This window comes from Vanrija albida (genome assembly GCF_041260175.1).
Source record: "Vanrija albida strain AlHP1 chromosome Unknown contig_2, whole genome shotgun sequence".
NCBI classification, from domain to species: Eukaryota; Fungi; Basidiomycota; class Tremellomycetes; order Trichosporonales; family Trichosporonaceae; genus Vanrija; species Vanrija albida.
In genome coordinates this window covers 1715977-1741643 of record NW_027191421.1, presented here as the reverse complement: position 1 = coordinate 1741643, position 25667 = coordinate 1715977, and the positions used below count along the sequence as shown (strand labels likewise).

Sequence of the window (25667 nt, the reverse complement as noted above, 5' to 3'; positions counted from 1 at the left end):
TGTCGGCCCGGCGGCACGATGCTCGCGCTTCGCTCATCTCCGCCGCTGCCAAGGATGCATCGGTGTCTGGGTTTGCATCTCACGCGGCATCTCAGGCCCTGCCTGCGCCGATAGCGCGCCCGCTCCTCTGCGTCCCTCGCCGTTCACGCCTCGCTCGCCCCCTGCGTCCCGGTGGCCCCAAAAAGTATTTGTAACTGGACGAGTTAGGAATCGAACCAAAGACCTTGTCAAGTAGGTAGTAGTACCGCAGTACCCGTGCTAATGACACGCTCTACCAACTGAGCTACACGCCCGAGCACGTGGATGAGGATCGGCGTTTGCTTAAGAGGCTCACGCGTGCTGCTCTCGCCTCTGCATCATGCAACCTGCACTGTGATGGTGTCCTCGCATGCATCTGTCTCGTCGCCGCTAGGCTATCGCCCCTCGAGGCTCGGGTCGAGGCGGTATGCTTTCCGGTACCACGCCACGGCCTCGCCGTGGTTCCCGGCGTCCTCCAGCGCGGCAGCGAGCTTGAGCGCCTCTGCCGCCTGCTCCTCCCTCCCCAGCCCAGCGAACACGGCGTCAAAGTCGAACGGCCCGTCCACACGCTCGAACATGACGTCTGTCCTGAGCAGGAACTTCTCACCCAGGGCCAGCACCTCGCCGTCGTGGCGCAGCGCGTCGCGGAACGCGGCCGCGCACCCCATCACCGGCCTGTGCGCGAGGAGCACGGCGCCGTCGGGCGCGAGGAAGCGCGTCGCGCCCCCCGCCTCTTGGCCGACGCTATTGAGGTAGATGTTGAGCGTCATGAAGGCCTGGCTGTCGGGCGTGGCGAGGCGCCGGCCGTCGTGGTGCGGCGCGAAGCCCCCGCCCGCCTGGTACCGCGCGAGCCTGAAGCGCGTGTTGAGCTCTGCGGGGCGCCAGCGCGCGCCGTGCTCGTCTGTGACGAGCTGGTCGGCGTAGAACGGCGCGACGCGCGCCCAGAGCCGCGAGGCGAGCGCGCCGTCGTCGAACATGACCCGCGAGCGCTTGGAGATCGTGCCGGGCACGTCGGTGAACGCGTCGTGTGTGCGCAGCAGGGCCGCGCACTCTTCCGCGCTGAGGAGCCCGTCGATCGCGTCGACGAACGACTCGGACGCGGGGAGGGCCGTGCCGCCCTCGCCTGGGGGCAGGGGGATGCGCCGGTACGTCGGGGGTGGTGGTGTTGATGGTGTCGGTTGTGTCATTGTTGGTGTCGGCGGTGGTGACGGCGATTGTGTCGTTGTCGTTGTCGTTTTGCGCAGCACATGTCGCCGCCGACGATTGTTTATGTACACACGCTTTGGATGACATGAGTCGCGTCGGTCACAGGGACTCGGATCCGGCGATACGGGCAGCGGGCTGCTGGCACCGCCACTCGCCTTCCCGCGCTCGTTTCTTCGATCGATTGGCGGTACATTGTTGTTCAAGCCCTCGCGGCAGTGCCACTCCCCGATACACCCCCCCCCCTCACACGGTACATGATACATGAATAAACGTTATGGGTATTGTACAAGCCCATCGAGGGAGATATGACTTGAGTGATGAGAGTCTCGCTGCTTCAACTTGACACGGCAGTGTTCAAAATATGTGTCTAACGTGCGTAGCCGTAGCCACCAGAATGAGGTTGTTGAGATTGGTATTGCTGGTCATAAGGGTTGTGCTGGTTGTGCTGGTTGGCGTTCTCGTGTGCGTCGTGCCAAACATCCTGCTGCTGCTGCTGCTGCTGCTGCTGCTGCTGGTTGTCGTAGCCATACTGCTGGCTCTGGTAGCCGCTGGCCTCATTGGGGCCATAGTTGGCACCGTTGTACGCCGTCTCGTCGACCCAGTCGCTCTGCGCTCGTCGCTGGTGGCTGCCGCTGTCACGGCTCGCAGGGTACGAGTCAATGTTGCCGTAGCCTCCCGGGCCAGTCGCGTAGGGGTCGCTGTAGCCTCCAGCCGGCACAGGTCCACCGCCGACGGCACCCGAGTCGTCGCTGTAGGCAGCAGACACATGGCGCGAGTGGTGGGCACCAATGGCTCCTGGGACGAGCAGCGGGTCGCCAGCTCTGAACTCGCCGTTCTCAGTCGTAGGCGATGACCTCTGGGGAAGAGGGTAGGCGCCGTTGTGACGAGTCTGGGTCATGGGCATAGGCTTTTCAGGACGGCGTGTGCAGCAGCGACGGACGCAGCGGAAGATGCTCCAGAGGATGACGAGGATGATGAGGCCGACGACGACCGTGATGGGAATCGAGTACTGGAGGTTTTGCGTGTAGAGGCTCTCAAAGACCTTGTTCCAAGGGCCGGCGTTACACGTGCCGTTGTAACAGTGGCCACCGTAGCCGCAGGGCGAACCGTCGAGAAGCGGGGTTTGCAGGATCGTGCACTGGTTCGGAATGCGCGGGTCCTTGCAGGTGACGATACATGTCTTGTCGCCACGCTGACCGCAGGCCTGGGTCAGGTTCATGCTCGAGCCAGCCTTCTTGCATTGCAGGTCGAGCGACGTGCACACACCAGCAGCGCACGAGAGACCGTTGCCACAGCTGTCACCGTCGGGCTTGGTCTCGTCCTTGGGGCAGGTGGCGTTGGTACCAGTGCACACTTCTGCCACGTCGCACTCTGGGCTCACGGCGGGACGGCAAACCGTTCCTGCCGACGCAAAGCTACACTGGTCGGTGCAGCAGGCCGAGTTGGTGGGGTCACACTTTGCGTTGGGCAGGAACTTGCAAGTGGCGGGGTCGCAGCATGCGGAGGTGGCGTTCATGCCGGGGTCGCAGTCCTCTCCAGGCTCAACGATGCCGTTACCGCACTGTTGCAGCGAGATGACATGCTGCGAGTTGGGGTCGACAAGGCAGGTGGGGTTGCGTCTGCCGATGTAGTTGCAAATGTTGCCGAGGGTACAGCCCGAGAAGGCGATCTCACCGGGCTGGCTGTTGGGGTTCATGATGAACTGGCCTCTGGCGTTGCATTCCGCGCCATTATAGGGGCAGCACTGGCTGCTCATAGTGCACCCGTTCGTGCAGTCGTGGATGGCACCAAAGTTGTGGCCGATTTCGTGGCTAGTGAGAGTCCACTCGTTTGTTGTGGCCGTCGAGACACCAGTGCCCGAGACGTACTGGTTTGCCTGCAGGCTCGATTGTGACGAATCGGTCTGGCACAAAGTTCCAAGCCAGGCGACACCGATCTCAGTGTCGGTGGTGCAGGCCGTCATGAGGTGCCAGAGGCCGGCGCCGTCGTCGCCACGGGAGCCACGCCACTGGCTGAAGATGCTGAGGCGCGCGTCCAGAGTCCAGCCAGTAGTGCAGGGAGCGTTCCATGGCTTGTCGGACGGAGCTGACGACGGGCAGTTGGGCTCCTCGACAATGAGGGCCGTGATACCAATCGAGATCTTGAACGTCTGGCGGTAGAGGTTGGAGATCATGTTCCAGTTGCTAATGACCCTCTTGCGGGCGCCGTCGGTCGTGGCGTACTTGGACACATAGTTGCAGTCGAGCGCCACACCCATGTACAGTGCCTTTGGCTGTGTAGGGCAGCCCTGCGTCGAGTTGATAAATTCGAGGTAGTTTGTGTCTGGCATGTCCGTGCCGCTGCTGATGTCGTCACGCGCAGTCAAGAGACCGTCCCTGCGACGGACAGGGTGGGCAGGGTCCATGTTGAACTCGAGGTTGTCGTGCGAGCACAGCTCTGGGAGCCTGCCACCGACGAGCTGGGCGGCGTCGTGGAAGACGTCGGCGTCCGAGAAGACGACCATGTCGCCCATCTCTGCGATATCGACATCGACGTCGCGCTCAGACTTTGCAAAGTCATAGTTCTCGCGCGTAAGGACGTTGTAGCTCACGCCGTTGACTGTGAAGACACCCTCCCAGATGACCTCGTTGTCTCCGACCTCGTGAACCATGACACTGGCCGAGCCGAGGACGCCATTCTTGTCGCTGGCGTCGCGGGCGATGCCGGCGGCCGTCTCGTCCCAGAGACGCTTGACAAACGAGGGGCGGATGACATCGCCCTGGTAGACCCTCCAGTCCTCGGCGAGCAGGGGCTCGGCGCGGTTTCCTGCGCCTTCCTGGAAGACGACCTTTGCGTTGGGGTGGAAGAGGTTCTCGGTGGGATGCAGGAGGAGGTGGACGTCGTGGTTGATGAGGCCGGGGAGTTTGGCCGTCAGGAGGAGCGTGTCATCGTGACGGAGCGAGTGGGGGGGCGGTGCGAGGAACGAGCGTGTTGCCAGGTTACCTTGGCCTGTCCTGCGGGGGAGCACACGGAGCGACGAGCCTGCTGGGATGTGTACTCTGCGCACTGGCGGCTGGTGTGGTGTATGTGCTGCGGAGTGTGAGCGTGCTGTCTGTCGGGCTGGCTGGGTGCGCTGGCCGCCGGGGACTAGAAAAGCGGCGGTGCGGCGGGGGCGGCGGCGGCGGAGGCTTACCTGATGCACTGGCGATGAAGAGGAGCGCGGCGACCAGCAGCGTCAACGACCAAGTCGTCCATCGCGACGGTCGTAGCGTTGTGCTCATTTTCGGGGCGAGCGGATGGGGGGGGTGGGAGGAGGGGAAGGTGGATGGACAGGAGACTGAAGCAGAGTTGAAAGTCCAAGTGGTGGTGTTGCTAGTCTGTGGTGTGCAGTGTGGGGTCGGTAGGTCGGTCGGTCGTTCAGCGTTGGCGCATGGGCAGTGTAGCAGGGGCCAGGGGGAGGAGGGAAGGATCCAAGGGTCGTTAGGGGTTGTTGGCCGAGCAGTTAGTCGTTCTTGCCCGTCGATGCAGTGGCCGCCGGGTATGTCGGCGAGTGTAGAGTGGGTGGTGCGGCCGTGTGGTGCAGTGTGGTGTTGACGGTGTCGCTGTAGTGCCCCGCGCGGAACAGCAGAGTAAATGAATCTATAGCCCGAGGCGTGGCGTCGCCGCTTCGCTTGTTGGTTTGAAAAGGGATGGTGGAAAGAGGTTAAAGTCGATCTTGACGTGAGTGAATCGAATGTTGTGTGTGGTCGTTGTTGGATCGCTGCCGCCACCAGCCGTCGTCGCTCTCGATCTTTCTCTTAACAAGCTGTGCGTGCCGCCGTGCGAGCGTGCGTGCGAGTGACCGAGTGAGCGAGCTCTGTCTGCATAGAAAAAAGTGGTTGCTGCTGCGGTGCACCACCCCTCCCCCCCACCCCACCCCGGCCGGCGCGCCCGCAGTCGAGCCAAGCCAAAGCAGTACACACAGCGACACGCCGCACTAAAATGCCATCCAGCCCGTCCCTGAGCCCTGTGCGCTCCTCTCCTTCCCCCGCGCACATCTGCCGCCTCGTCCTGCCCCACCCCGCCCGGCCCGCTGGGCTGCGCGTCGTCGCCCCCCGACCCCCCACATCCCACAGCTCCAAACGAAGATACGTCACCTAGGCAACAACGTATGCACCACCCACCTGCCCAGCCCACCGCCCAGCCCACCACCCACACCCAGACACACCACCGGACACCACCGGACACGTCGTCATCGTCGGCAATGTCTCCACTCGCAGCGCGCCTCGCCGCAGATCTCTGACATGCGCGCTCGTGTGCTCCAGCCAGCCGGTCGGCGCTCGCTCCGCCCAGCGGCGCTGCGCTCCCCTCGCAGCAGGCTTGGCTCGGCCAGCTCGGCCCCCAGCCTCGGCCGCGCTCCACGTGCCCCGTTGCCGGCCAGCGCTGCATTACACTCGCTGTCGTAACCGTGGAATCGCCGATGCACAAGCGAGCAGCAACTAGCGCCCGACGCAGAAGCGGCGTCGGGGGAATGGCTGTCGTAACCATCGCCATGTGCCGATCACTTGTCGCGAGTGGCACTTTTCAACCACAGGCCGACTGCTGAAGCATCAGCATTTCTGCAGGGCGTGTAGCTCAGTTGGTAGAGCGTGTCATTAGCACTCTTCTCCCTAGTTGACAAGGTCTTTGGTTCGATTCCTAACTCGTCCATTCTCTTTTGCCTCTGATTGGCTGTGGGCAGCAGGAACTACGTGTACGGCATGCCCGCATGGCTCCGCCTGACGCGCTTGTCTTATTTTGGACCCCGCCAAGCTCTGCGGCATATGTAAGGCGATCCTTTCGCCGTCACACTGTGGTCAAAGGCTCGCTTCCACCATTTAGATATAGACAGTCGACCTCAACGTAAAGACCATTCATGCTAGCCCATGGCCGTCACGGCCACCCCCCGGCCCCACCCTGCGGTGCTCACTGCTACGCACAAATGCCAAGACATTACACCGCTGCGACGCCGACGCCAGGTTTAGGACAGCCAAAGCCGCCCCCTCAACACTGTGCACATGGATCTCTTGGCAGCCCCTCAGCTGCGCATCGCTTGGTCCCCTCGCAGTCCAGGCCCGCCGGTGGCGTGCCGCGGGCAGTCTGTGGTAACAACAGTATCAATGCAAGAAGTACAGTGCATACACCAAGATCCGCAAGGTCCCAATGCCACAGGCTCTAAACAGTACAGTTGGTTACGTTGGCATTCGACGCCGTAGTGGCGGTATTTGTTGATTTCTGCCCAGGCCCCATCCAAACCAGTCGAGCAGGTCGAACAGGTTGGTCGGCTTGGGATGCTGAATGATGAACGGGTCGAGGTGCGCCGGAATCTTCGAGTCGAGCGCATAGTCGGACAGCTTGGGCTTGTACGGGTCAAGCAGGCCAAGGAAGTGCGTGCTGAAGGCGTAGTCGATCGTGATGCGGAAGACTGCCCAGAGCATAATCACTTCCGCGACCAACGCCACGACCCACAGGCCCCAGCGCCCTCCTTTGCGTGCCACTGAGGCCTGGGCTTCGGCCGGTCTTGGGGAGGGCGGGGCAGCAGTTTCGGCTGGAGCTGGTTTTGGGGACTCGACAGGCCCCTTGGGTTTCGCGAACTCAGCCAGCCAAGCCTGCTGAGTAGCCCGCACACGGGACTGCGCATCCGCTGACGCCTTGGAGGCGGCGTCGAGGGCCAACTGCGCATCCGAGAGGTTTTGGGGTCGCTCGTCACGAGGCTTCTTCGGGGTAAGGACAGCCAGCTTCAGCCGCGCGATCCACGACGTGTCGGCGTCCGCAGGGCCGTCAATCTGATCCGATGACACGTCGAACGGTGAGGAGTCGTCACCGTTCGGCTGCGACACAGCCTTGCCTGGTCGCATCGCTTTCACTGGCGTTGTCGGGGAGGCTTTCAGTGGCGACAGATCGGATGGTCGAATCTCCTCGCGAAGTTTGGACTCTTCGGGCGATGCTGGCTTCGTCACAACAGATAGCCTGCTGGGCCCTGGTGATACTTGACCGCGAGGCTGCTGGCTTGCCTTCTTTGACCGCCTGGGGCTCCGGAGTCTATGGACTGAAACGTCATCTCCGGACAGGTTGAAATGGATATTGCCGATGGACGTCGTCGTTGAAGCGTTTGACGATGCTGACATGCTATCGTCCGGGCGAATCTCGTTGCGAAGGGCAGAAGACCGAGCTGGGATCCCTGGTGTGTACCACGCTCCGGGTGCTCGAGGCGTCGCGGCATTGGCGTACGGTCCCGGTGCTGGAGTTCCCACAGGCAGCGACGGCGCAGGAGCCTTGGAAAATGGCGTTTGCCACGCACCCGGGGGGCGAGGTGTCGGCTGGCCGGGCGTTGCCACAGCTGCACTAGGCTGGGGGAGCGGGGTCGTAGGAGGTGGGAGCACAGCCGGCCGCTTGCCCGCTGGAGTGAACTGCCACGATCCAGGCGCATGTGGTGTAGGCTGGCCGGGAGTCGCAACTGCAACATGTGGCTTCGGAGCCGGTGTGGCAGGCGCAGACGTGTTGAAGTTGGGTGCGTGCGAGGCCTCCAGGGGACGAGGCGTCGCCTGCTTTGGTGTGGCGCTCGTTGCTCGGTGCGGGGGCGTCACTAACGGCGAAGTGGATAAGGAGACCGGCTGCGAGGGCGGCGTCGTAGGCGGCGTCGTGGTGTCTTCGACTGGTGGCAAGCTCTCGACATGTTCAGTCACGTCTAAGGACCACCGCACCGAGTGGGTCGATCTTGCCACACCAACTTCCGGAGACCGGCGGATAGTCTTCTTGAGCGCGCTGCGCGGCTCTCTAGGGCCTAAGGTTGACACGTAGAGGGGCCTTCGAGGAGTCTCCATCTCGGCTAAGGCCGACCGAGCTGGAGATACTGGCGCACGAGGCGGAGACACTGGTGGGCCGGGTAAGACCTGCGACTCGGGCAACGCATCTTCGTCGTCGCTAGTGTAGTCGTCGTAGACGGGCTCTGGAGCTTCTTGACCGCCAACCCATGCCTCAGCCTCGTCGGAGTGCTCGACCGTGGCATCATCCTGCTCTTCGACGCGGAAAGAGGACTCGCGCGAATATGAGAGGGACGCCAGTTCGAGCGGCGACACCGTTGCAGACTCTTGCAAAGACGTGGGCCACCACTGCGAATCAGCGAGCGGCGTCCTCTCGCGCGGTGTGTAAAACGAGTCGTCGCGCTGTGGAGATTGGGTAACTGGCTGAGGCGTCTGAGCCTTGAAACGGCGCGAGGGCTCCTCCAAAGAGGGCTCCTCCACAGATCGTTCCCTTGCAGGAGACTGGGCGATTGACGCATCGCGAGACCTGGTCCTCACCGGGGAGGTTGACACCCCAAAGGAGTTTGAGGCGGCCAAGGACTTCGATGGCGATGTGAACGAGGACGCACTGCGATGAGACGCCTCGCGTAACGCGCTTGCACTTTGTCGGATACGGGATATCCGCGACGAATCACTCTTGGCGGGCGAGGTCTGTGGAGACGGGGTCTGGTCGGATCGATACCGCGGCTCTGGGGTCGACCGTGCGGACGACCGGGGAGTTGTCTTGAACATGTCGGCCCGAGCCTTTGCGGCCGGGCTCTCCTGCTCCGACTCCGAGCTCTCGGGCTCTGGAAGGGGCGGCAGAGACGTGTCGGCGAAGGAAGAGTTGCGAGCTCGGGCCGTCTTGAACGACTCGGTAGCAGACCGTTCTGCCCGTCGTGGAGACTCGCCTGGCGAGTCGGTCGCTGAACGCTCTGCCCGTCGCGGAGACTCGCGCGGCGAATCAGTCGCGGAGCGCTCTGCCCGCCGTGGAGACTCGCGTGGCGACTCTGTTGCCGATCGCTCACCCCGCCGTGGGGATACCAACTCAGACCGTAAGTCGGAGCTGGATAACGACTGCCTCGACCTTTCGTGTGACCGCTCGGCAGCTGCGTAGAACCGATTGGCAGAACGCTGGGCGTCGGCAGAGATCCAGGACCGGGAGGTGTCGCCTTTTCGTGGAGTGGGCGCCGCCACTAGGCTATCGTCATCTGCCCAGGGTACTCTGGTTTCGTCGTCGACAAAGTCGAGCTCTGCCTCTACCTCTGCTTGCAGGCCTGCAGCGAAAGCGGCTGACGTGTCTGGTAGAGCGTCGATCGAGTTACGTCGAGGTGTCGGACGTGCCCGGCGGCGTAAGGGCTCCTCGTCAAGGACGGCCGGGGTGGCGTAGATCTCCCGTTCCTTGCCCTTGCCTGATGGTAAGGCAGAGCGGGGCAAGGGGGTCGTTTCTGGTGCGCGGGCCAGCGGGGCTGCCGGCGTCGGGTGTGAGGCGATAAACGTCTCAAGGGCAGACGGCTTGGCTCGTGGTGTCGGCGCTGCACTTCCTGACCCGATTGGAGCTGGCGATAAGAAGGCGGCAGAAGCAGCGGCAGCAGCAGCGTGCAATGCGACAACGCGGGAGGGAAGGCGTCGGGGCGGAGACGACCTTGATCGCGAAACCGGAGTGTCTTCCTCGGCAGCCTCGGACGCGCGGCGGGAGTACAGGTATGGGTTAGGTCTAGGCGGTGGAGTAGGCGGGCTGTAGTCGGTATCCTCGTCGGCGTCGGCGGGGATCCTGGACGTGGGCGGGATAGGGACAGACAGAGACGGCTTAGGCCTTACTGGCTGCCGATCGACGTTGGCACGTTCAGACCGGCTCGGAGGAAGCGAGGCGGCTGTCACAGCAGGTGGGAAGCTGAGGGACTTCTCGGGGACCGCGGTGCGCGCGTCCACGTTCATCTTCTCCAAGAGCACCTTCAACTTTTCGGCTGTGGTGACGCCAGCGCCAGTATTGAAAGCGAGCCGCTGTTTGGGCGTGTTGCTCTGCCCTGCCGGTGTCCGGTCGGCATCCTCAAAGTCGATGAGGGGAGGGGACGCCTCGGGCGAGAGGGTACGATGACGCGTAGTGCCAACCACAATAGTGTCGCTCGCTAGACTGTCTGTCCACGAGCCGCCCGTGAACATGGACGATGTTGAGGTTGTGCGTGCCGAGGAAGCCGATGATAGACTTGGGGTAGGAAGACGGGGGGTGACGAGGGATCGCTGTCGGTCCATTAGAAACAATAGGATGTTGTCGGGCCGAGGGTTGGCATGATAAAGAGTTGGACTTTGGGGCGAGGTTGTTTATGCCTTTCGAGGGCGCCCTAGGAAATGCGTAGGATACCTGTGAGCAAGAGACGGCGAGAGTAGTGAGATGGATGCGCAAGAGGGACGGCGACGAGTGATTGCAGTAGTTGTTGGTGTATGTGTCTTGTTGAGTGTTGGGTTTGTTGAGAGCAAGGCGAGGCGCACAGACCGCCGACACGCAGGGTGGGGTTGTGCTTCTTCGTTGGGCGCGCGCGTCCAAGGGCAGCAGCAGGCAAGCGACCTGTTGGCTTTGGTGAACCAAACACTTGGACGCGTCTGACTTGTAAGACACTGCAGAAATGCTTCCGTGATCACGACCGTGAGAGACTTAGTCGCGTGGCCGCTCGAGCAGCATCACTCAGGGCCGGGCTGGGTGGAGGTCATCCACTAGCATGTCGGTCAAAACGGCGAGAACGACGACGACGATGGCATGCTGGTCCATCGCTTACTTACTTTACAACGGCGACGCTGACTGCATCTTGTTGAAACACCTTCTTCCCCGCATATCTCAACAGCAGCCATGACCACAAAGCCGTTCACTCTCCGCTGGGGCATCATCGCTACCGGCGGCATCTCGACCCGCTTCGCCCGCGTGAGTGTTCGCCCACCTTCCTCGCCTTCCTCGTCGACCTCCTCCTCCCCAACCTTCCCCGCTGACACTTACCAGGACCTCCTCGTCGACCCTTCCACTCGCGGCGTGTACGACGTGGCTCACAAGATTGCCGCTGTTGGCTCGCGCAGCGTCGAGTCGGCCCAAAAGTTCATCGACACGATCGCCGCCTCGGACGGCGAGCCCTTCACCTGGGGCCCGGCGCACGGCGTGCTCGACGGTGCCAAGGCCCATGGCTCGTATGAGGACGTGTACAATGACCCCGTAGGTTGGATTCCCTTGCTCCTTCCTGACCTGTTCAGAACGTAGACGCCGTCTACGTCGGCACGCCGCACGTCTACCACCACGCCAACGCCAAGGCTGCGCTCCTGGCCGGCAAGAATGTGCTGTGTGAGAAGCCCTTCACCCTCGACGTTGCCGAGCTGGACGAGCTTATTGCAATTGCCAAGGAGAAGAATCTCTTTCTCATGGAGTGGGTCTGCTACAACACAGAAGGCGAAGCTGACCCTCAGAGCCGTGTGGACCCGCTTCCACCCCATCGCATTCGCGGTACAGGACGTCCTCAAGTCTGGCAAGCTCGGCAAGCCAGTTCGCATGACGGCTGACTTCTCCATGAACTTTGAGCCAGACAGTGGGTTTGCGGTCGCCTTTCGCTCAGCTAACCCACCAGCCCGGCCGGACAGCAACCGCATGATCGACCCCAAGCTGGCCGGCGGATCGCTCCTCGACCAGGGACCGTACCCCGCGCTCTGGGCCATGCTCGCCTTCCACCACCACCCAGGCAACAAGGACGCTGACCCCAAGGTCGTGGCGTCGTACCAGCGCATCTATGAGCGCTCGGGCGTCGATGCCGCCAGCCACTGGATCGTCGAGTGGAAGGGCCTGGGCCAGGCCCACTGCGTCACGGACATGGCTGCGAGCGGGTACAACGATGCGTCAGTGGTCATCACCTGCCTGCAGGGTGATCTGGTTTTGAACTGTGCGTAGAGCTAGGTTGCGGGAAGGATGCAGCTGACGCACCAGTCCCACCATGGAAGCCGACAAAGCTCTCGATCGTGCCCCACGGCATCTACGAGCCTGGCACGATTCAGGAGCGCACCACGCAGGAATTTACCGTCCACCCCGGCGACGGCATGCACTACGAGGCTGACGAGGTGGCGCGGTGTATCTCCAAGGGGCTCAAGGAGAGCCCCCGGGTGCCGCTTGCCGAGAGCCGCATCACGCAGGGCTGGCTCGACGCGGTGAGGCGGTCGGGTGGGTCTGTGTTGAAGGACGTTATCGGCACCGCGGGCAAGTAACAGAAAAGTAGCGCAAGGGAATCATGCAGTATTACTTCATCTCGTCATGCTACGTGCGCTAGATGCTACTGGCTAGCCATGAGGACGGCGCTCGGCGTCAGCCCGTTGTCCTTGAGCGACTTGCGCATCTCGTCGCGCGAGTAGCTCTTGCGGGGGAACGTCGTGGCAAAGTTGATCGTGTCGACGCTGTACGAAATGTTCTCGGACGCGACAAACTCGGCCACGTCGATGAGGGTGCTGTCGCTCGGGAACGTCTTGATGAGCGGCGCGCCGCCGACGCTCAGCCGGATCTGGAGACGCGTCTCGGGGTTGTCGCTGCTCTTGATCCCTGCGGCCGGGCGGGCGGGGGCCGCAGGCTGCGCGGCCGAGGGCTGTGCGATGCCCTCGCGCGCCGCCTTGTCTGCCGCCGCCTTGGCCGCGCGCTCGCGCTTGTCCGCCTGGGGCGTAAGCGGCTGCGTTCGGGGTCCGGTCAGCCACGCACCTCGATCTGCGCCTTGATGGCCGCGCGTGCGCGCGCGTCCTCCAGCTTCTCTGCGGCGTGTCAGCTTGCGACTCACACAACTTTCCAGCTGCCCACCCTGCTTCTTGCGCTCGACATCCTTCTGCGCCTCCTTGATCTTCATTTCCTCCTTGAGTCTGCCGGTATCCTGGCCCGCCTTGCGCCTGATTGCCTGTGTGTGTCAGCCACCGCCGCGCCCCCTCCCGCAGGCAGGCGCACCTCGTTGGCCTTCTGCGCCTTTGCGTCCTCCTGGCTCGCGGCGGCGCGCTTCTCGGCAAGCTTGGCCCTCAGCTCCTCGAGCTTGGCCTTCTTCTCGTCCTCGGTGAGCGGCTTGATCTCCTCTGTGCTCTCCTCAAACTCCTGGTGCCCGCTCTTCTCGGCGTGGAAGCTGGCGGTAGCGGACGAGCGGAACACCTTGCCGCACTCGGAGCACTTGATCGACTTTGCCTCTGCGCCGTCGGCGGGCGGCGCGTCGTCCTCCTCGTCGTCCTCGTCGGGCGGGGGCACGGCCTTGTCCCCGTTCGCGAGGATGTGGTCGAGCGCCGGCTGCAGGCCGGAGCGCTTGGTCGCGCGTAGCGCCCCTGCCGTCAGCGCTGAGCGAGCGCATACGTACACTCGATGCGGTCGGCGTCAAAGCCCATGGCGGTAAGCTGCTCCTTGTCGGACATTGTGGTGGTGTGGGGGGAGGAAGGATCAAGAAAGTGGGTTGGGTTGTTCAGCCTGTCGTCGGCGCGTCATCGAGCCGGGCGGAGATGGGCCAGTGTCCGGTCGTCGGTTGGTGGAGGTCCATCCGCAATGTTGACGGCGGGGTCAGCCGTTCAGTGTTGGTCACTCCATCTCCAGAGTACATGATACGCACAGCAGCGCGCCCGCTTGCCCTCGCCGCCCGCCCCCTCGCCCTCGCCGTCCGCCCATCCTCCCTCGCCGTCCGCCCCCGCCCCAGCCTCCGCCTCCCCCACGCTCGCAGCATGAGCTCCGAGCCCACCAGCGCAGTGCCCGCCGCGCCCGCGCCAAAGCCCACAGGCCTGGTGATGCAGATCATCCTACGGCGCGACCTCGTGACGGTGGGTGTGGTCCAGCGGCTTGCCTCGACGATCGGTTAAGCCGTTCTGATCCCCGAACCCCACTCACACCGCAGGGGCTCGGCTGGCCCCTCGGCCCGATGATGGCGCAGGCGGCGCACGCGGCCTCGGCGGCACAGCACCGCTTCGCCGCCCACCCCGACATGCAGCGCTACCTCGCGGGCGAGGACGGGCGGGGGTGGGAGGTGATGCGGAAGGCGGTGCTCGAGGTGGGTTCTCCTTCTCCCTCTTAAGCCCAGCTTACACGCCCAGGTGCCGGACGAGGCGGCGCTCACCGGCCTCGCGGCTGCTCTCACGGCCGCGGGCATCCCGCACCACCTGTGGATTGAGGAGCCGTGAGTCGTGATGGGCTGCGATTGTGCCGGACTGACGCCTGCGCAGAGAACATACCCCCACAGCACTGGCGCTCGTGCCGAACAAACGGCCGAAGGCGCTCAAGAAGCTGCTCGACGAGGCGGGGGCCACGCTGTGGAAGTAGGCGTGTGCGCGCGTGTGCGATTGCCTGGGGCTGGCAATCGCTGGCAGGCAAGCGAGACGCGCACACAAGCTACACACGTACACACCAGGCGCTGGACGAGGCGCAAGTACACGGTCGGGACATCTGTCGCCCCAGGCCGATCCACCGATCAGCCACAGATGCACACATCGCACGCCTCACCAACTCACCAACTCACTCACCAACACCCCGTACATCCTCCCCCCACCCAACCCCCACGTGCAAAAGCAAAAGAGCAATGGACGAACAGGGATTTGAACCCTGGGCCTCTGATAGTCCGTCGTACAGTGGTGTACAAGCTGCAAAATCAGCGCGCTACCAACTGCGCCATTCGCCCGAATCGCACGCCGGGTTCAGGGGTGGGGTGGCTATGTGTCGTCGCCGGGGGAGGGGGCGAGAGGACAGGGGGAGGGGAGCGGGGGTGGGGTGGCGGCGCGGCGTCAGGGTGGTGCTTCCCTGGTGCGAGCCAGCTCGCTCGCTGGCTGTGCGTCGCGGCCGGCTTCGGGATGCGTGCGGCTGCCGTCGGGATATTTGCTTCGGGATGGGTGTTGGTGGTTGGTGCAGAGGAGCACGGGGTGGCGGGTGAGGGATGGAAACGGGTCGAGGAGGGAGGGAGGAAGGTGGCAGGAGGTGGCACCCCAACTCCCCATGGCGCGCCACTTCCACCTGCAGGCCACTGCCACCACGTCCACCAGTTTGCCACTGCCACCACTTCGCACCCACTCACTGCATGGTACATCTCCCGAGGGACCCTCGTGTCTACTCCGTGTCTGTATCTCGGCCCACTTCGGCGTATTAATAGCGTGTAGTATGTACAACTTCTTTCTCTTCGTCTCCCTCCCATGCCGCAGCCGCCACCCGCGCGCCCCACTCGTCCCCCACCTACGCCGCCGCGACCACCCGCGCACCCCGCACCTCCTGCGACTCGAGCAGCGCCTCGAGGGCCAGCTCGCCGCTGAGACGCTCCTCGTCCTCGATGCACTCGTCGCTCGCCTCGGAGCGGCTGTCGACGAGCGTCAGGCTCTCGACGCTCGGCAGCGAGCGCAGGCTCGGCTGGCCGAACGTGTGCACACTGCCGTTGCGCGCGTAGTTGTACACGCCGCCCTTGGCCGGCTCAATCTTGTTCTCGCACGCCGGCGCGCAGTCGAGCGTCGCGTCGCTGTCGCAGCGCGGAAGAGAGGTGTACGACTTTGTCGTGCGCGCCAGGTGGGGCGGGAGCAGCGCGAGCGACATGTACGGGGAGGCCTCAGGCGACACGGGGTCGGACACGCGCGCGGTGGGCGTCGACGAGCAGCTCTGGAACGGGTCGATGGGGACGCCGATGCCGAGGTCGTCGGCATTGTTTTGCGGTGTCGGCGACCGGCAGTACTCTCCGCGCTCGCGCTCGCTCCCCGCAGGCGACTGCATGCGTGCCATGCGTGGCAGGGACGAGTCGATCACGGCCGAGGGGTCGAGCGACGTCTTGGCCCGGTTCAGCAGGCTGAACAGACGTGACTTGCGTGACTCGGTGTGGTGTGCCTTGTGTGGTGGCATGGGCGGCGGTGGCGTGTCGGGCGTGCCTCCAAAGGACGTGTCTGGACTGCGTGCCCGCCAGCCGGCGGGCGTGCTCAGCCTGCGCGTGCGGTCGCGAAGAACGTCCGACAGCGTTGGGGTGGGGTTTGACGTTTCAGTCGCGCGAGGGGGAACCATGGTCACGTCTTGGAGGGAGCGTGGCGGGTCGCTGGGGTGGTGGAATGTGGGAACCGCCGTCGGTAGCGGCTCCTTGTCGTCGTCCTCTTCAAAGGACTCGAAAGACCCCACGCTCGAGTTGTTGTCGGCGATGGACGATTTGGATGGGGCAGACGGTGACGAGGACAGTGTCGACGCCTTGTTGCTTGCCGTGTCCTGCTGCACAGAGAAGGAGCGGGCGTCGCTCGCGTCCTCCTTGGTGATGATGTCGACCAGGGAGAACGAGTCGCGGCCAGGGCTGGTGTCTCCCCCAATGGAAGATGGACGAGAGACGGAAGCTCCCCACTCGACAATGGACAAGACCCCGTCCATGGTCAGAGGCTCGTCGTCGTCGGAAAGGGTACCCCGGAATGAGGCGTTTGACCGAACAGGAGCCGGCCGGGCCTGGGGCGCGAAAGGATACGGCACCATGACAACGCTGGCGCTCGATGGCACACTTCTTGGCGTGGTCGATACTGGCGTGGCGGGACGAGAAAGAACCTGGGGGAGGGGAGGAACTTCGGGGACGTGGTGCTCGTTTGCGTGCGAATGCAGGAAGGGCGCTGAGAAGGACAGCTTGGAGGCGCGGCTCTTGACCTTGCGAAGCGTCTTGTTGGTGGGGACCCGGTGGAGGAGGCTGAACCCCGACGGGGAACGGTCGCGAGAGTGCGAGCTTTCGCTCGCGGGAGAGAGCGAGCGCTGTGCAGGCGACATGGGCGGGGTCGATCCAGCGGGCTTCGAATGCGATGGCCACAACATGTCGGCTGTGGGGAGTGCTGAGTGGCGATGGGACTGGTCGCGTCCCCTTTTTGGGAGCGGCTGGTGGTGGCCGTGGTGGTTGGGGTGAGGTACACAACCCTCGTGCCCATGCATGTCGGTGGGTGCGATGAGACTGGGATGAGGGGGTACGTGGGGGTGTTTTGTCAACATGTAGAAGCTTGAAGCGCTCGGCGTGTTTGGTCGCGACGGGGCGTTTGAAGTCGCACCTCTGTCGAGTGGCGCTGTGCCTGTCTCGCGGCTGGCCATGGCGCCGTGGAAAGGAGTCATTGGAGTTGGCGGCAAGGAGGCGTCGTGGCCCAGAGGTGCGGCACCCAGAGAGCTCGACAAGCCCAGAATCGACGAGGGCCTGCTGCCGCTGCCGCCAAAGGCCGAGCTGAAACTGCGGCGGGGAGAAGCAAAGCTAGTTGGCGAGGCGGTGTGGTGGTACGCGTCCATGTTTTCATGATCACCGAGGCCAATCCTGATCGGGGCAGGCATCGTCATCTTGGCCTCGTATCCCTCGCCGCTGAAGGACGAGTGCCGGCGTAGGCTAAAGGTCGAGATGGGGCGCGGCATGGTGCTGCTGTTGGAGAGATGGGCGATAGAGTAAACGGAGCGGGGCGAAGAAGTAGATAGATGACAGTTTTTCTTGACAACCGGACAAGCGCCAGAGGCAGCGCCAGTGGCGCCAGTGGAGGTAGAGCGATCCTTTGAGTCGGCGGGGCCAGCGCCAAGCCATTTGGAAAAGCTTCTCTCACCGCTATCGGAGTATCTGGTTTTGTTGGTGTCGGCGTGAACCGGAGGCGCTGGTGTGCGACACGCGGGGTCGAGGGGGTCAGACGACCACGACCGGAAACTCTCGGTCTCGTCAAAGTCTGGCGAGGCCGAGATAACCTCCCGTCCAGGGGTGAGATCTGGCATCGGGGCGTTGTTTGTCTCGGCAGGGATGAACCAAGCGCTGGGACAATGTCAGAAGTGGGGGTAAAGGGGAGGGAGGGGGGTGGGAGGGCGAGGGTGGAGACGCGTTCAAGGAAGGGGTGGGAAAATGGCGGGGTATTGTGGATCAAAGGAAGGTAGGGATGGGTACGTGGAATCCAGGGCGAGAGACGATCCACGACGCGCCAGTGGGGACGGGCACGCGCCGTGCATTGTCATCGGACTCACCGACGGTTCTTCTTGTGCGGAGTGAGGCGGCGGAGCAGGTCGACCACGCCCTTGCCCATGCTGCGCGACGGTGTCGGGGGCGGGGGTGCGACCGCTGCAGGGCCGCCAGTGTCTGTGGCCTCATGGTCCGTCCGTGGGGCACCTGCCGGGCGCAAGGGCAGCGGCGGTATGCTGGGTTGTTTTTGTTCGCGACGGCTGTTTGTGGCGCCACAAAGTGGCCCGCGCGCCGCCACAGGTACTTGCACCACGTCGGATTCGGACGGCGGGCTCGAGCGCGAGCCTAAGGGCATGGGCATGCGCAGCGACTTTATCGACCTGACCGACCTGGCCACGGATTTAAACGACCGCATGCTCCTCGCAGCCGTCGACTTGCTGCTTTTGATGCTCAGGCTCAGGCTCTTGACGCTGGCTGCAAAGGACCCTGGGTGCGCGTCGGTGTCGGCCGAGGTGTTGTCACCGGCGCTGGCGCCTGCTCTCCGGCCGGCACCAGCATAGAACAGCGCTGCGGTTTCGCCCGCATCATCGTCGTCGCCGTCATCGCCGTCCGAGGAGCTGTCATCTGCCGTCGACAAGCTCCACCTGCTCACCATCTGCGCCGACGGCTGGCGGAGGCGGCCATTCGTCGTGGTGGTGGTCGTGTTGGCGGTGCCTGATCTGGGCGGCAGCGCCGGCAGTGGAGGTGGCGGTGTGCCGGTAATCGCCGCCAGCGCCCTCGTTCGAGCAATGACGGCGGCGTCGCTCGTGTAGTGCCCGCCCTTGAGCGAGCTGCGCAGGCCCCCAAGAGCCACCTCGACGCCTCCCTCGCCCGCCTTGTACTTGAAACACTGCGGCGAGTAGCCCGACGTGCTCGTGAAACTCGATGACGATCGCTTGCGAGTCGGAGTCTGCGGCGTGCGCGACACGTGACGCGCCGGCGTCCGTGGGGTCTTTGGCGGATCATAGTGGAGGTTGAGTGATGGCCCGGGTCTGGTGTTGTTGTGGCCGTTGTGGTGGTCGTCGATTTCGAGGGGCTCCGAGGTGAAGAGTCCCGGAGTCCACTGAGAGTGAGCATGTGCACCGCCAACCAGCCCTACCTGGGCCGAAGCCGTGGGGGTCTTTGAGCTCGCCATCGTGGGCCGCGGTGCCGGGGTGACTGGGCGGCCTGCCGGCGCTGGAGCGGGTTCTGGCGTAGGTGCGGGGCGTCTAGCCTCGCGGCGTCTGGCCTCGTCCTGGTCGGCGAGAAGCAGCGTCGACGTCGAGGTGAGCAGCGGCGGGGATATCACGAGGCCGTGGGTGCCGCGCTTCTTCCTCTGGAGGAGGAGCTTGACCATTGTGGGGGGTGGGGTGGGGGGGGGGGGGGAGGATGGGCAGAGTTTGGTCGGACGAGGAGATGATAAACACGGGTTGGGTGAGTAAGTGGTGTGAGTGTGAGTGTGCATCAGCCCGTCGTCGTTGTTGTCCGTCTCGGTGTGTGCCGAGCGGCGCGCGCGTCTGTGTCCTTGTCCGTCCGTCGTGTGGATGGGGGGAAGGGGGGGGGAGGGGAATGATCGGCGCAGGCGTCGCCGTCGCCCTGTTGAATCAACCTGGATCGTCGCGACTGTTTGCGCCGTGGCAAAGTGGCGGCACGCGGCATGCTTCTCGCCCCCAAACGCGCCCAACGCAGCGCAGGGGGGTGGGAATGCCGAGCAGAGCCCCCCTCTCTAGCCGCGGCGCGCAGCCTTTGATCCGCGCGATCCGCTGCTGCGACTGCCCCCACCAGACGTCGTCGTCGACGCGGACTCCACCGGCCGGCGGCAGCTGTGACGTCGAGAGCGCGCGCCCTCGCCTATGCGCTCGGTCGCGGCGTCACGCCGCTGCGAGCGCATCCCAGCGCCTGATTGCGCCTGATTGCGCCGCGTTCTTGACTGGCCCTGCTTCGCCCCAATGATGATTGAGGATGATGAGTTGAATGACTCGTTTGATGGTGCCGAGCGCGCCGAGCGTCGTCTGTACCCCTTTGTCTCCCCTCCCTTCTCCCCTCGCTTCCCTCGCACTTGGCCAGTTTCAGCACGTTAGTAGTGTCAGCCCCTCGCAGTCAGTCAAACAGAACAGGTCAGAGCAGTGCAACCTAGAACAACAGAACTCGGCCTGTTCAGTCGCTCCACCCCTGCTATCACACTGCTGCATGCTGCTTGGTCTTGGACCTTTCCGTCTCTCTCACTCTCCCTCTCGTCAATGCAATAGTGGGAGAGGTTTACTCGTTCTTCCAGGTGGGCTTGCGCTTCTCGGCGAAGGCGGTCATGCCTGTGGGGATTGCGTCAGTGGCGCTCTCGGCAATGGCTTCAAGTCACTCACCCTCCTTCTGGTCGGCAGTGGCGAAGAGCGACTGGAAGAGGCGGCGCTCGAAGCGGACACCCTCCGAGAGGGGGAGCTCGACGGCGGCGTTGACGGCCTCCTTGCCGGCCTGGGCGGCAATGGCACCGAAGCTGGCAATGCCCTCGGCAATCTTGATGGCCTCCTCAGTGACCGACTGGTCGGCGGGGACGACACGGGCGGCAAGACCCCACTCGCCGGCCTCCTTGCCAGTGATCTTGCGGTTGGTGAGGGTAAGGTCCATGGCGCGGGCCTTGCCAACAGTCTTGACAAGACGCTGGGTGCCACCACCACCGGGGATGATGCCGAGGGTGATCTCGGGCTGGCCGAAGGTCGCCTTCTCCGAGGCGATGAGGATGTCGGTCATGAGGGCAAGCTCGCAGCCACCGCCGAGCTGGGGCGTTAGTACAGTGTTCGTTGGCAGAGTGGGGGAATGCGGGCAATCACCTGCTTCGGCGATCGCTCGCAGCCACCCCATCAGCCACTCACAGCGTAGCCGGCAACGGCACCGATGATGGGCTTCTTGATGGTAGCAAGCTTGGCCCACGAGCCGAGGAAGTTGGTCTTGTAGGCCTCGCCGACTGGGTTGGTTAGCGCGAGTTGACCATGATTGCAGTTCGGCTCCCACGACCGCCTCAGCAAGATGCAATCAACCCGTGCGTCGTGGCATCGGATGCGACATCGCGTCGGATGCTCGACAGCGCGACAGTTGCTCATCGCCTCGGCGTCACAGACTCGAGCTCGCGCTGCACCCCCGCTCCCACTCACAGGTCTTGTCCTTCATCTCCTTGATGTCGGCACCGGCAGCGAAGACCTTGTCACCGCCGGTGAGGACGATGGCCTTAACCTCCGGGTCGTTGTCGGCCTTCTCGAGCTCGACGTTGAGGACATCGAAGAGGGGGGTCGAGAGGGCGTTGAGGGCCTTGGGGCGGTTGAGGGTGAGGATCTGGACCTTGCCCGAGTCGGAGCGACGCGAGAGGACGAGGGGCTCAGCCTGGGTGGACATGGCGCGAACGTAGCCAGCGAAAGCGGTACGGGCAGCAACGGTGGGGCGGAGAGTGACAAGCATTGTGATAATGTGCGAGTGCTGCTTTTGGGTAGGGGTAGGGGGGAGGTGGATGTAGTGGAGTGGAGAGTGTCGACGAGGTGGGGGACCTGGGCGGGTTGGTTGGGCGATACGGCAAGGCGGAAGACGAGGCTTAAGTTCGGTTGCGCTGAATCAGATATACGCGGAGCAGTGCCGGAGCAGTGCCGTCGCGAGTGACGGCCGTAGCGCGGCGTCGCCCTGCCCAGCTGCCCAGTATGCATGCCCCGCGCCAGCGCGCACTCCCCAGCCAGCCCCGCCTAGTACCGTGCCATCAGACTGGGGTGCGAACCCGCGCCGTCGCGCTGTTCGGCAACGGGGGGCCATCTCGGCTCGGACCATATTGGCAGGGATACCCGGAGCGAGTGTCATTGGCATGCCCCAGCCAACCGCGCCAGCCAGCCAGCCAGCCAGCCAGTCCCCAGCCCAGCACGTCAACCACCGCACCCAATTCTCCTCCGTGGCTTTGCATGGGCCAGCAGCCAGGCAGCCAGGCAGCACGGAGAGTGGCCAGAGTAATAGTGCGTGCCCCATTCACGCCCCGTTCAACTTCCTCCGGCAGTCCTCTCTTGCCGAACTAGCTGGCGAGCCGAGATGACGAAACGGGCAGAGGCGTCAGAGGCAGCTCACGTGGTTGGAGCGCCTAACACAAAATATTAGGCATCCTGAAGACGATTAGATCCGAGGCCTCTTCTGCACGCCTATCTTCTCCCACTTTTAACGCCGCGGACTTTGCGCCGTGCGGCGGGCGGCGGAGCGCGTGGATTTCGACTCTGCACTGATGATCCACTTTCTTCGACCCGAAGGCGAGGACAAAGGTCTCCTCTCGAGCTCATCTCAAAACACAACCAGCACTCGCCCAGAGCTGTCTCGACAGCTCACTCTACAGACCTAGACTCGTTGCAACAGTCTAGCTCGCACCTCCCCCTCCGAAAAGGCGACCCTGCTCCCTGCCCGACCCCTCGCCCACCGCGTTCGGCTCGTGCTCGACTCGACGACACTTGCCACCTAACAACCTTTAACCCCCTCCCCCACCCACTCCGCCCACCATGCCTCGCTTCTACGAGAGCAAATACCCCGAGGTCAGCCGCCGCCGCTCCGCCCGGCTCTGAGGCCCGTGCTAACCCGCGCAGGTCGACCAGCTCGTTATGGTCCAGGTCCAGTCCATCGAGGACATGGGTGCCTATGTCAAGCTCGTGCGTACAGGCGCCGCGTGCGCGTGCACTTGTTGGCACACAGTGCTGACCAGCCCAGCTCGAGTACGACGGTATCGAGGGAATGATCCTGCTTTCCGAGCTGTCGCGACGACGTATCCGTTCGGTCCAGAAGATTATCCGTGTTGGACGTAACGAGGTTGTCGTTGTCATGCGTGTCGACCCCGAAAAGGGTGAGCTAGTGCTCGAGGTGTGCGCGCGGCCCAGTCTAACACGCCCCAGGCTACATCGACTTGTCGAAGCGTCGTGTGTCGGCCGAGGACGTTGTCAAGTGCGAGGAGCGGTATGAGAAGGGCCGTGCTGTCGACTCGATCCTCACCCAGGTCGCCAAGAGACGCGGCGTCACGCCCGAGTCATTGTACGAGCAGATTGCCTGGCCCCTTCACCGCAAGTACGGCCACTCGTACGAGGCGTTCAAGCTGTCGATCAGCGAGCCCGAGGCCGTGTTCGGAGATCTCGGCATTGACGAGGAGACGCTCGTCGAGCTCAAGCACACGATTGCCCGCCGTCTGACGCCCAAGCCTGTCAAGGTCCGCGCCGACATTGAGGTCAAGTGCTTTGCCTACTCTGGTATCGAGGCCATCCGCAAGGCGCTCAAGGCCGGCGAGGCGTGCTCGACCGAGGAGGTTCCCATCAAGGTCCGCCTTGTCGCGCCTCCCCTCTACGTCATGACGACGACCTCGACCGACAAGACGGCGGCCATTGAGACGATGGAGAAGGCCGTCGAGGCGATTGGCGCCGTCATCACCGAGGAGAAGGGCGACCTGAACGTCAAGATGGCGCCCAAGGTCGTCTCGGAGACGGACGACGCCGAGCTCAAGGCGCTCATGGAGCAGTTTGCCCAGGCCAACATGGACGTTGCCGGCGACGACGACTCGGAGGAGGAGGACTAGGCGTAGAGCCCATATGGGGCAGCGGCAGAGACGAGGCGACACGGGAGCACGCAGCTGCCGGTCGCGCTACAGGCAGGTCCTTGGAGGGCCATTGTCACCAGATGCATCGATATCCAGTAGTGTAGGCCGGCCGTCAGGCCGGCCGGCGGTCTCAGAGTAGACGGTCTCAGAGTAATGATGATGCTGCATGCTGATTGATGATGCTCGACTCTACTTGTTCTCCTTCTTCTTCTCCTTCTTCTCCTTCTTGGCCTTCTTCCCACTGCCCTTCTTCTGCTCCGGCGCCGCCTCCTCAACCACAGCGCGCGGGAACAGCGTCGTGCCCTTGAACTTGTCGGCGCCAGCCTGGATGCGGCGGACGATCTCGGCCGTGTCGACCTCACCGCCCCATGTCGCGTCGGCCCAGCCCCGCTCGGCCTCGGGCACGCCGAGGCGGTCGAGCAGCTCTACAGCCTTGGCAGGCATGATGGGCTGGGCGAGGATGCCGACGAGCCGGAGCGCAGAGTACGCGTACACTACTGCCGCTGTCGAGTCCTCGGCGGCCCAGGGCGCCGCGTCAGTGAAGAAGCGGTTGGCGTCGACGACCGTGTCCATAAGCAGGGCGGCGGCGCGGGAAATATCATAGGCCTCAAAGCGCGCGTCGTACTCGTCCCTCAGAGCTCCCAGCGACGAGCCGAGCTCAGGCGCGGCAGCGGCGTGCGCCGCGCTCCACGCGCCGACGCGGCCGAGGATCGCGCCCGAGCCGATGCGCTGCACGAGGTTGCCGACCTGGTCGCGCAGCCGGTCGTAATTCGCGCTCAGCTCGACCGGCGCATAATCCGCGTCGGTGGGCAGCGAGCCGCCCGCGCGCATGAGGTACCACCGCACGCCGTCGACGCCGTACTGGTCCATCGCGGCGAGGGGGTCGGCGACGTTGCCGCGCGACTTGGACATTTTGGCGCGGTGCATCGTCCAGTGCGCGTGTGCGAGGACGCGCTTCGGAGGGGCGACGCCCGCCGCCATCAGCAGCGCTGGCCAGTGCATCGCGTGGAACCTGGGGTCAGTGGGGCTAGCGGCCGAGCTTACTTGATGATGTCCTTGCCGACGACGTGCATGTTCGCGGGCCAGCCCGTCGTAGGCGCAGGGTACCCCGTGTTGGTGAGGTAGTTGAGCAGCGCGTCGACCCACACGTAGATTGTCTGCGTGGGGTCGTTGGGGACCGGCACGCCCCACGACACGCGCGACGACGGCCGCGAGACGGACAGGTCGGTGAGGGAGGCCGCTTGCTTGAGCAGGTCTTGCCGGTAGGATTCGGGGTACACGGCTGGGGGTTAGCTGGGCAAGGGGGGCGGGCTTACACTCGGGGCGGGAGAGCCACTCGGTTAGCTGTGGGCCATAGGCGCCGAGCTTGAACTTCCAGTTCTCTTCCTCCTGCCACGACACCTCGGAGCCAGTTTCGCTCGAGACCATGACCCCGTCGACCTTCTCGACCTGCAGGTCCGAGTAGAAGCACTCGTCCGACACGCTGTACCACCCGCTATGGCTGCCCTTGTACACGTCTCCGCGGGCGACGAGCTGCTCCCAGAAAGCCTGCACGGCGGCGTAGTGCCGCGCCTCGGTCGTGCGGAAGAAGGTCGTGTACGAGATGTTTGCGCGGTCCGCGAGGTTGCGGAAGCGCTGCGACACCTCGTCGCAGAACTCCTGCTCGCTCTTCCCGGCCTTGGCGGCCGCCTGCTGGATCTTGAGCCCGTGCTCGTCCGTCCCGGTGAGGAACATGACCTCGCGCCCCGGCTCGCGCAGGCGCGCGAAGCGCGCAAACGTGTCGGCCAGCACGACGGAGTGCAGGTGCCCGATGTGCGGCGCTGGGGTCAGCGCGTCCCCAACGGCGCGACCTACACGCATTGACGTAGAAGATGGGCGTGGTGATGTACCATGGCTGCGGGGCCTCGTCTGCCGGCGCCGTGAAGAACGGCGGGCGCGCCGGCGACGTCGAGTTGTGCCGCCGCGCCGCGAGCGAGAGCGTCGTGTGCCGCGGGAGCGGGGCGCGCGCCAGGCCGCCGAGGCCTCTGCCGCCCAGTAGCCTCATGGTGTGTCGTCGAGAGAGAAGTGGTCACACTAGCTATGAACCGGCGCCGCAGACCGGATCACCGAGGTCTGCCGACTTTCTCGATCGCGTCCGTGAGTCGGAGCACGTGATTTTCTCGATCTCGGACTGAAATAAGT

At 64.1% G+C, this 25667-nt stretch overlaps 10 protein-coding genes and 3 non-coding genes across 13 annotated transcripts; 4 read left to right on the top strand and 9 right to left on the bottom strand.

Annotated features, from left to right (window-relative positions):
• Positions 1-195: 195 nt before the first annotated feature.
• Positions 196-293, bottom strand: Q8F55_002320. Its single transcript has one exon. It is a non-coding gene; the product is annotated as a tRNA-Ala (tRNA).
• Positions 294-413: 120 nt separating this feature from the next.
• On the bottom strand, positions 414-1205 carry Q8F55_002319 (uncharacterized protein; the record flags this gene model as incomplete). The annotated part of the gene is made up of 1 exon (XM_069350922.1): positions 414-1205. One exon carries the CDS (start codon positions 1203-1205, stop codon positions 414-416), a length of 792 nt encoding a protein of 263 aa, XP_069211308.1.
• Positions 1206-1591: 386 nt separating this feature from the next.
• Positions 1592-4484, bottom strand: Q8F55_002318 (uncharacterized protein; the record flags this gene model as incomplete). The annotated part of the gene is made up of 2 exons (XM_069350921.1): positions 1592-4293; positions 4397-4484. The coding sequence occupies 2 exons, from the start codon at positions 4482-4484 to the stop codon at positions 1592-1594; spliced, it is 2790 nt and encodes a 929-aa protein (XP_069211307.1).
• Positions 4485-5806: 1322 nt separating this feature from the next.
• Q8F55_002317 lies at positions 5807-5892 on the top strand. Its single transcript has one exon. It is a non-coding gene; the product is annotated as a tRNA-Ala (tRNA).
• Positions 5893-6413: 521 nt separating this feature from the next.
• Positions 6414-7079, bottom strand: Q8F55_002316 (uncharacterized protein; the record flags this gene model as incomplete). Its single annotated transcript, XM_069350920.1, has 1 exon — positions 6414-7079. The coding sequence occupies one exon, from the start codon at positions 7077-7079 to the stop codon at positions 6414-6416; it is 666 nt and encodes a 221-aa protein (XP_069211306.1).
• A 3769-nt stretch (positions 7080-10848) lies between these two features.
• Positions 10849-12236, top strand: Q8F55_002315 (uncharacterized protein; the record flags this gene model as incomplete). The annotated part of the gene is made up of 6 exons (XM_069350919.1): positions 10849-10920; positions 10996-11202; positions 11241-11410; positions 11451-11569; positions 11609-11917; positions 11962-12236. The coding sequence occupies 6 exons, from the start codon at positions 10849-10851 to the stop codon at positions 12234-12236; spliced, it is 1152 nt and encodes a 383-aa protein (XP_069211305.1).
• A 65-nt stretch (positions 12237-12301) lies between these two features.
• On the bottom strand, positions 12302-13403 carry Q8F55_002314 (uncharacterized protein; the record flags this gene model as incomplete). Its single annotated transcript, XM_069350918.1, has 5 exons — positions 12302-12673; positions 12718-12767; positions 12814-12907; positions 12955-13316; positions 13349-13403. 5 exons carry the CDS (start codon positions 13401-13403, stop codon positions 12302-12304), a joined length of 933 nt encoding a protein of 310 aa, XP_069211304.1.
• Positions 13404-13703: 300 nt separating this feature from the next.
• On the top strand, positions 13704-14295 carry Q8F55_002313 (uncharacterized protein; the record flags this gene model as incomplete). Its single annotated transcript, XM_069350917.1, has 4 exons — positions 13704-13799; positions 13874-14026; positions 14070-14152; positions 14199-14295. The coding sequence occupies 4 exons, from the start codon at positions 13704-13706 to the stop codon at positions 14293-14295; spliced, it is 429 nt and encodes a 142-aa protein (XP_069211303.1).
• A 257-nt stretch (positions 14296-14552) lies between these two features.
• Positions 14553-14650, bottom strand: Q8F55_002312. The gene has a single exon. It is a non-coding gene; the product is annotated as a tRNA-Ala (tRNA).
• A 545-nt stretch (positions 14651-15195) lies between these two features.
• Q8F55_002311 (uncharacterized protein) lies at positions 15196-19253 on the bottom strand (the record flags this gene model as incomplete). Its single annotated transcript, XM_069350916.1, has 5 exons — positions 15196-16784; positions 17538-17737; positions 17944-18003; positions 18268-18980; positions 19017-19253. The coding sequence occupies 5 exons, from the start codon at positions 19251-19253 to the stop codon at positions 15196-15198; spliced, it is 2799 nt and encodes a 932-aa protein (XP_069211302.1).
• A 902-nt stretch (positions 19254-20155) lies between these two features.
• On the bottom strand, positions 20156-21343 carry Q8F55_002310 (uncharacterized protein; the record flags this gene model as incomplete). Its single annotated transcript, XM_069350915.1, has 4 exons — positions 20156-20205; positions 20257-20668; positions 20764-20855; positions 21043-21343. 4 exons carry the CDS (start codon positions 21341-21343, stop codon positions 20156-20158), a joined length of 855 nt encoding a protein of 284 aa, XP_069211301.1.
• Positions 21344-22407: 1064 nt separating this feature from the next.
• Positions 22408-23465, top strand: Q8F55_002309 (uncharacterized protein; the record flags this gene model as incomplete). Its single annotated transcript, XM_069350914.1, has 4 exons — positions 22408-22440; positions 22492-22554; positions 22613-22745; positions 22795-23465. The coding sequence occupies 4 exons, from the start codon at positions 22408-22410 to the stop codon at positions 23463-23465; spliced, it is 900 nt and encodes a 299-aa protein (XP_069211300.1).
• Positions 23466-23675: 210 nt separating this feature from the next.
• On the bottom strand, positions 23676-25530 carry MSM1 (methionyl-tRNA synthetase; the record flags this gene model as incomplete). The annotated part of the gene is made up of 4 exons (XM_069350913.1): positions 23676-24498; positions 24531-24768; positions 24803-25306; positions 25341-25530. The coding sequence occupies 4 exons, from the start codon at positions 25528-25530 to the stop codon at positions 23676-23678; spliced, it is 1755 nt and encodes a 584-aa protein (XP_069211299.1).
• Between the last annotated feature and the right edge of the window lie 137 nt (positions 25531-25667).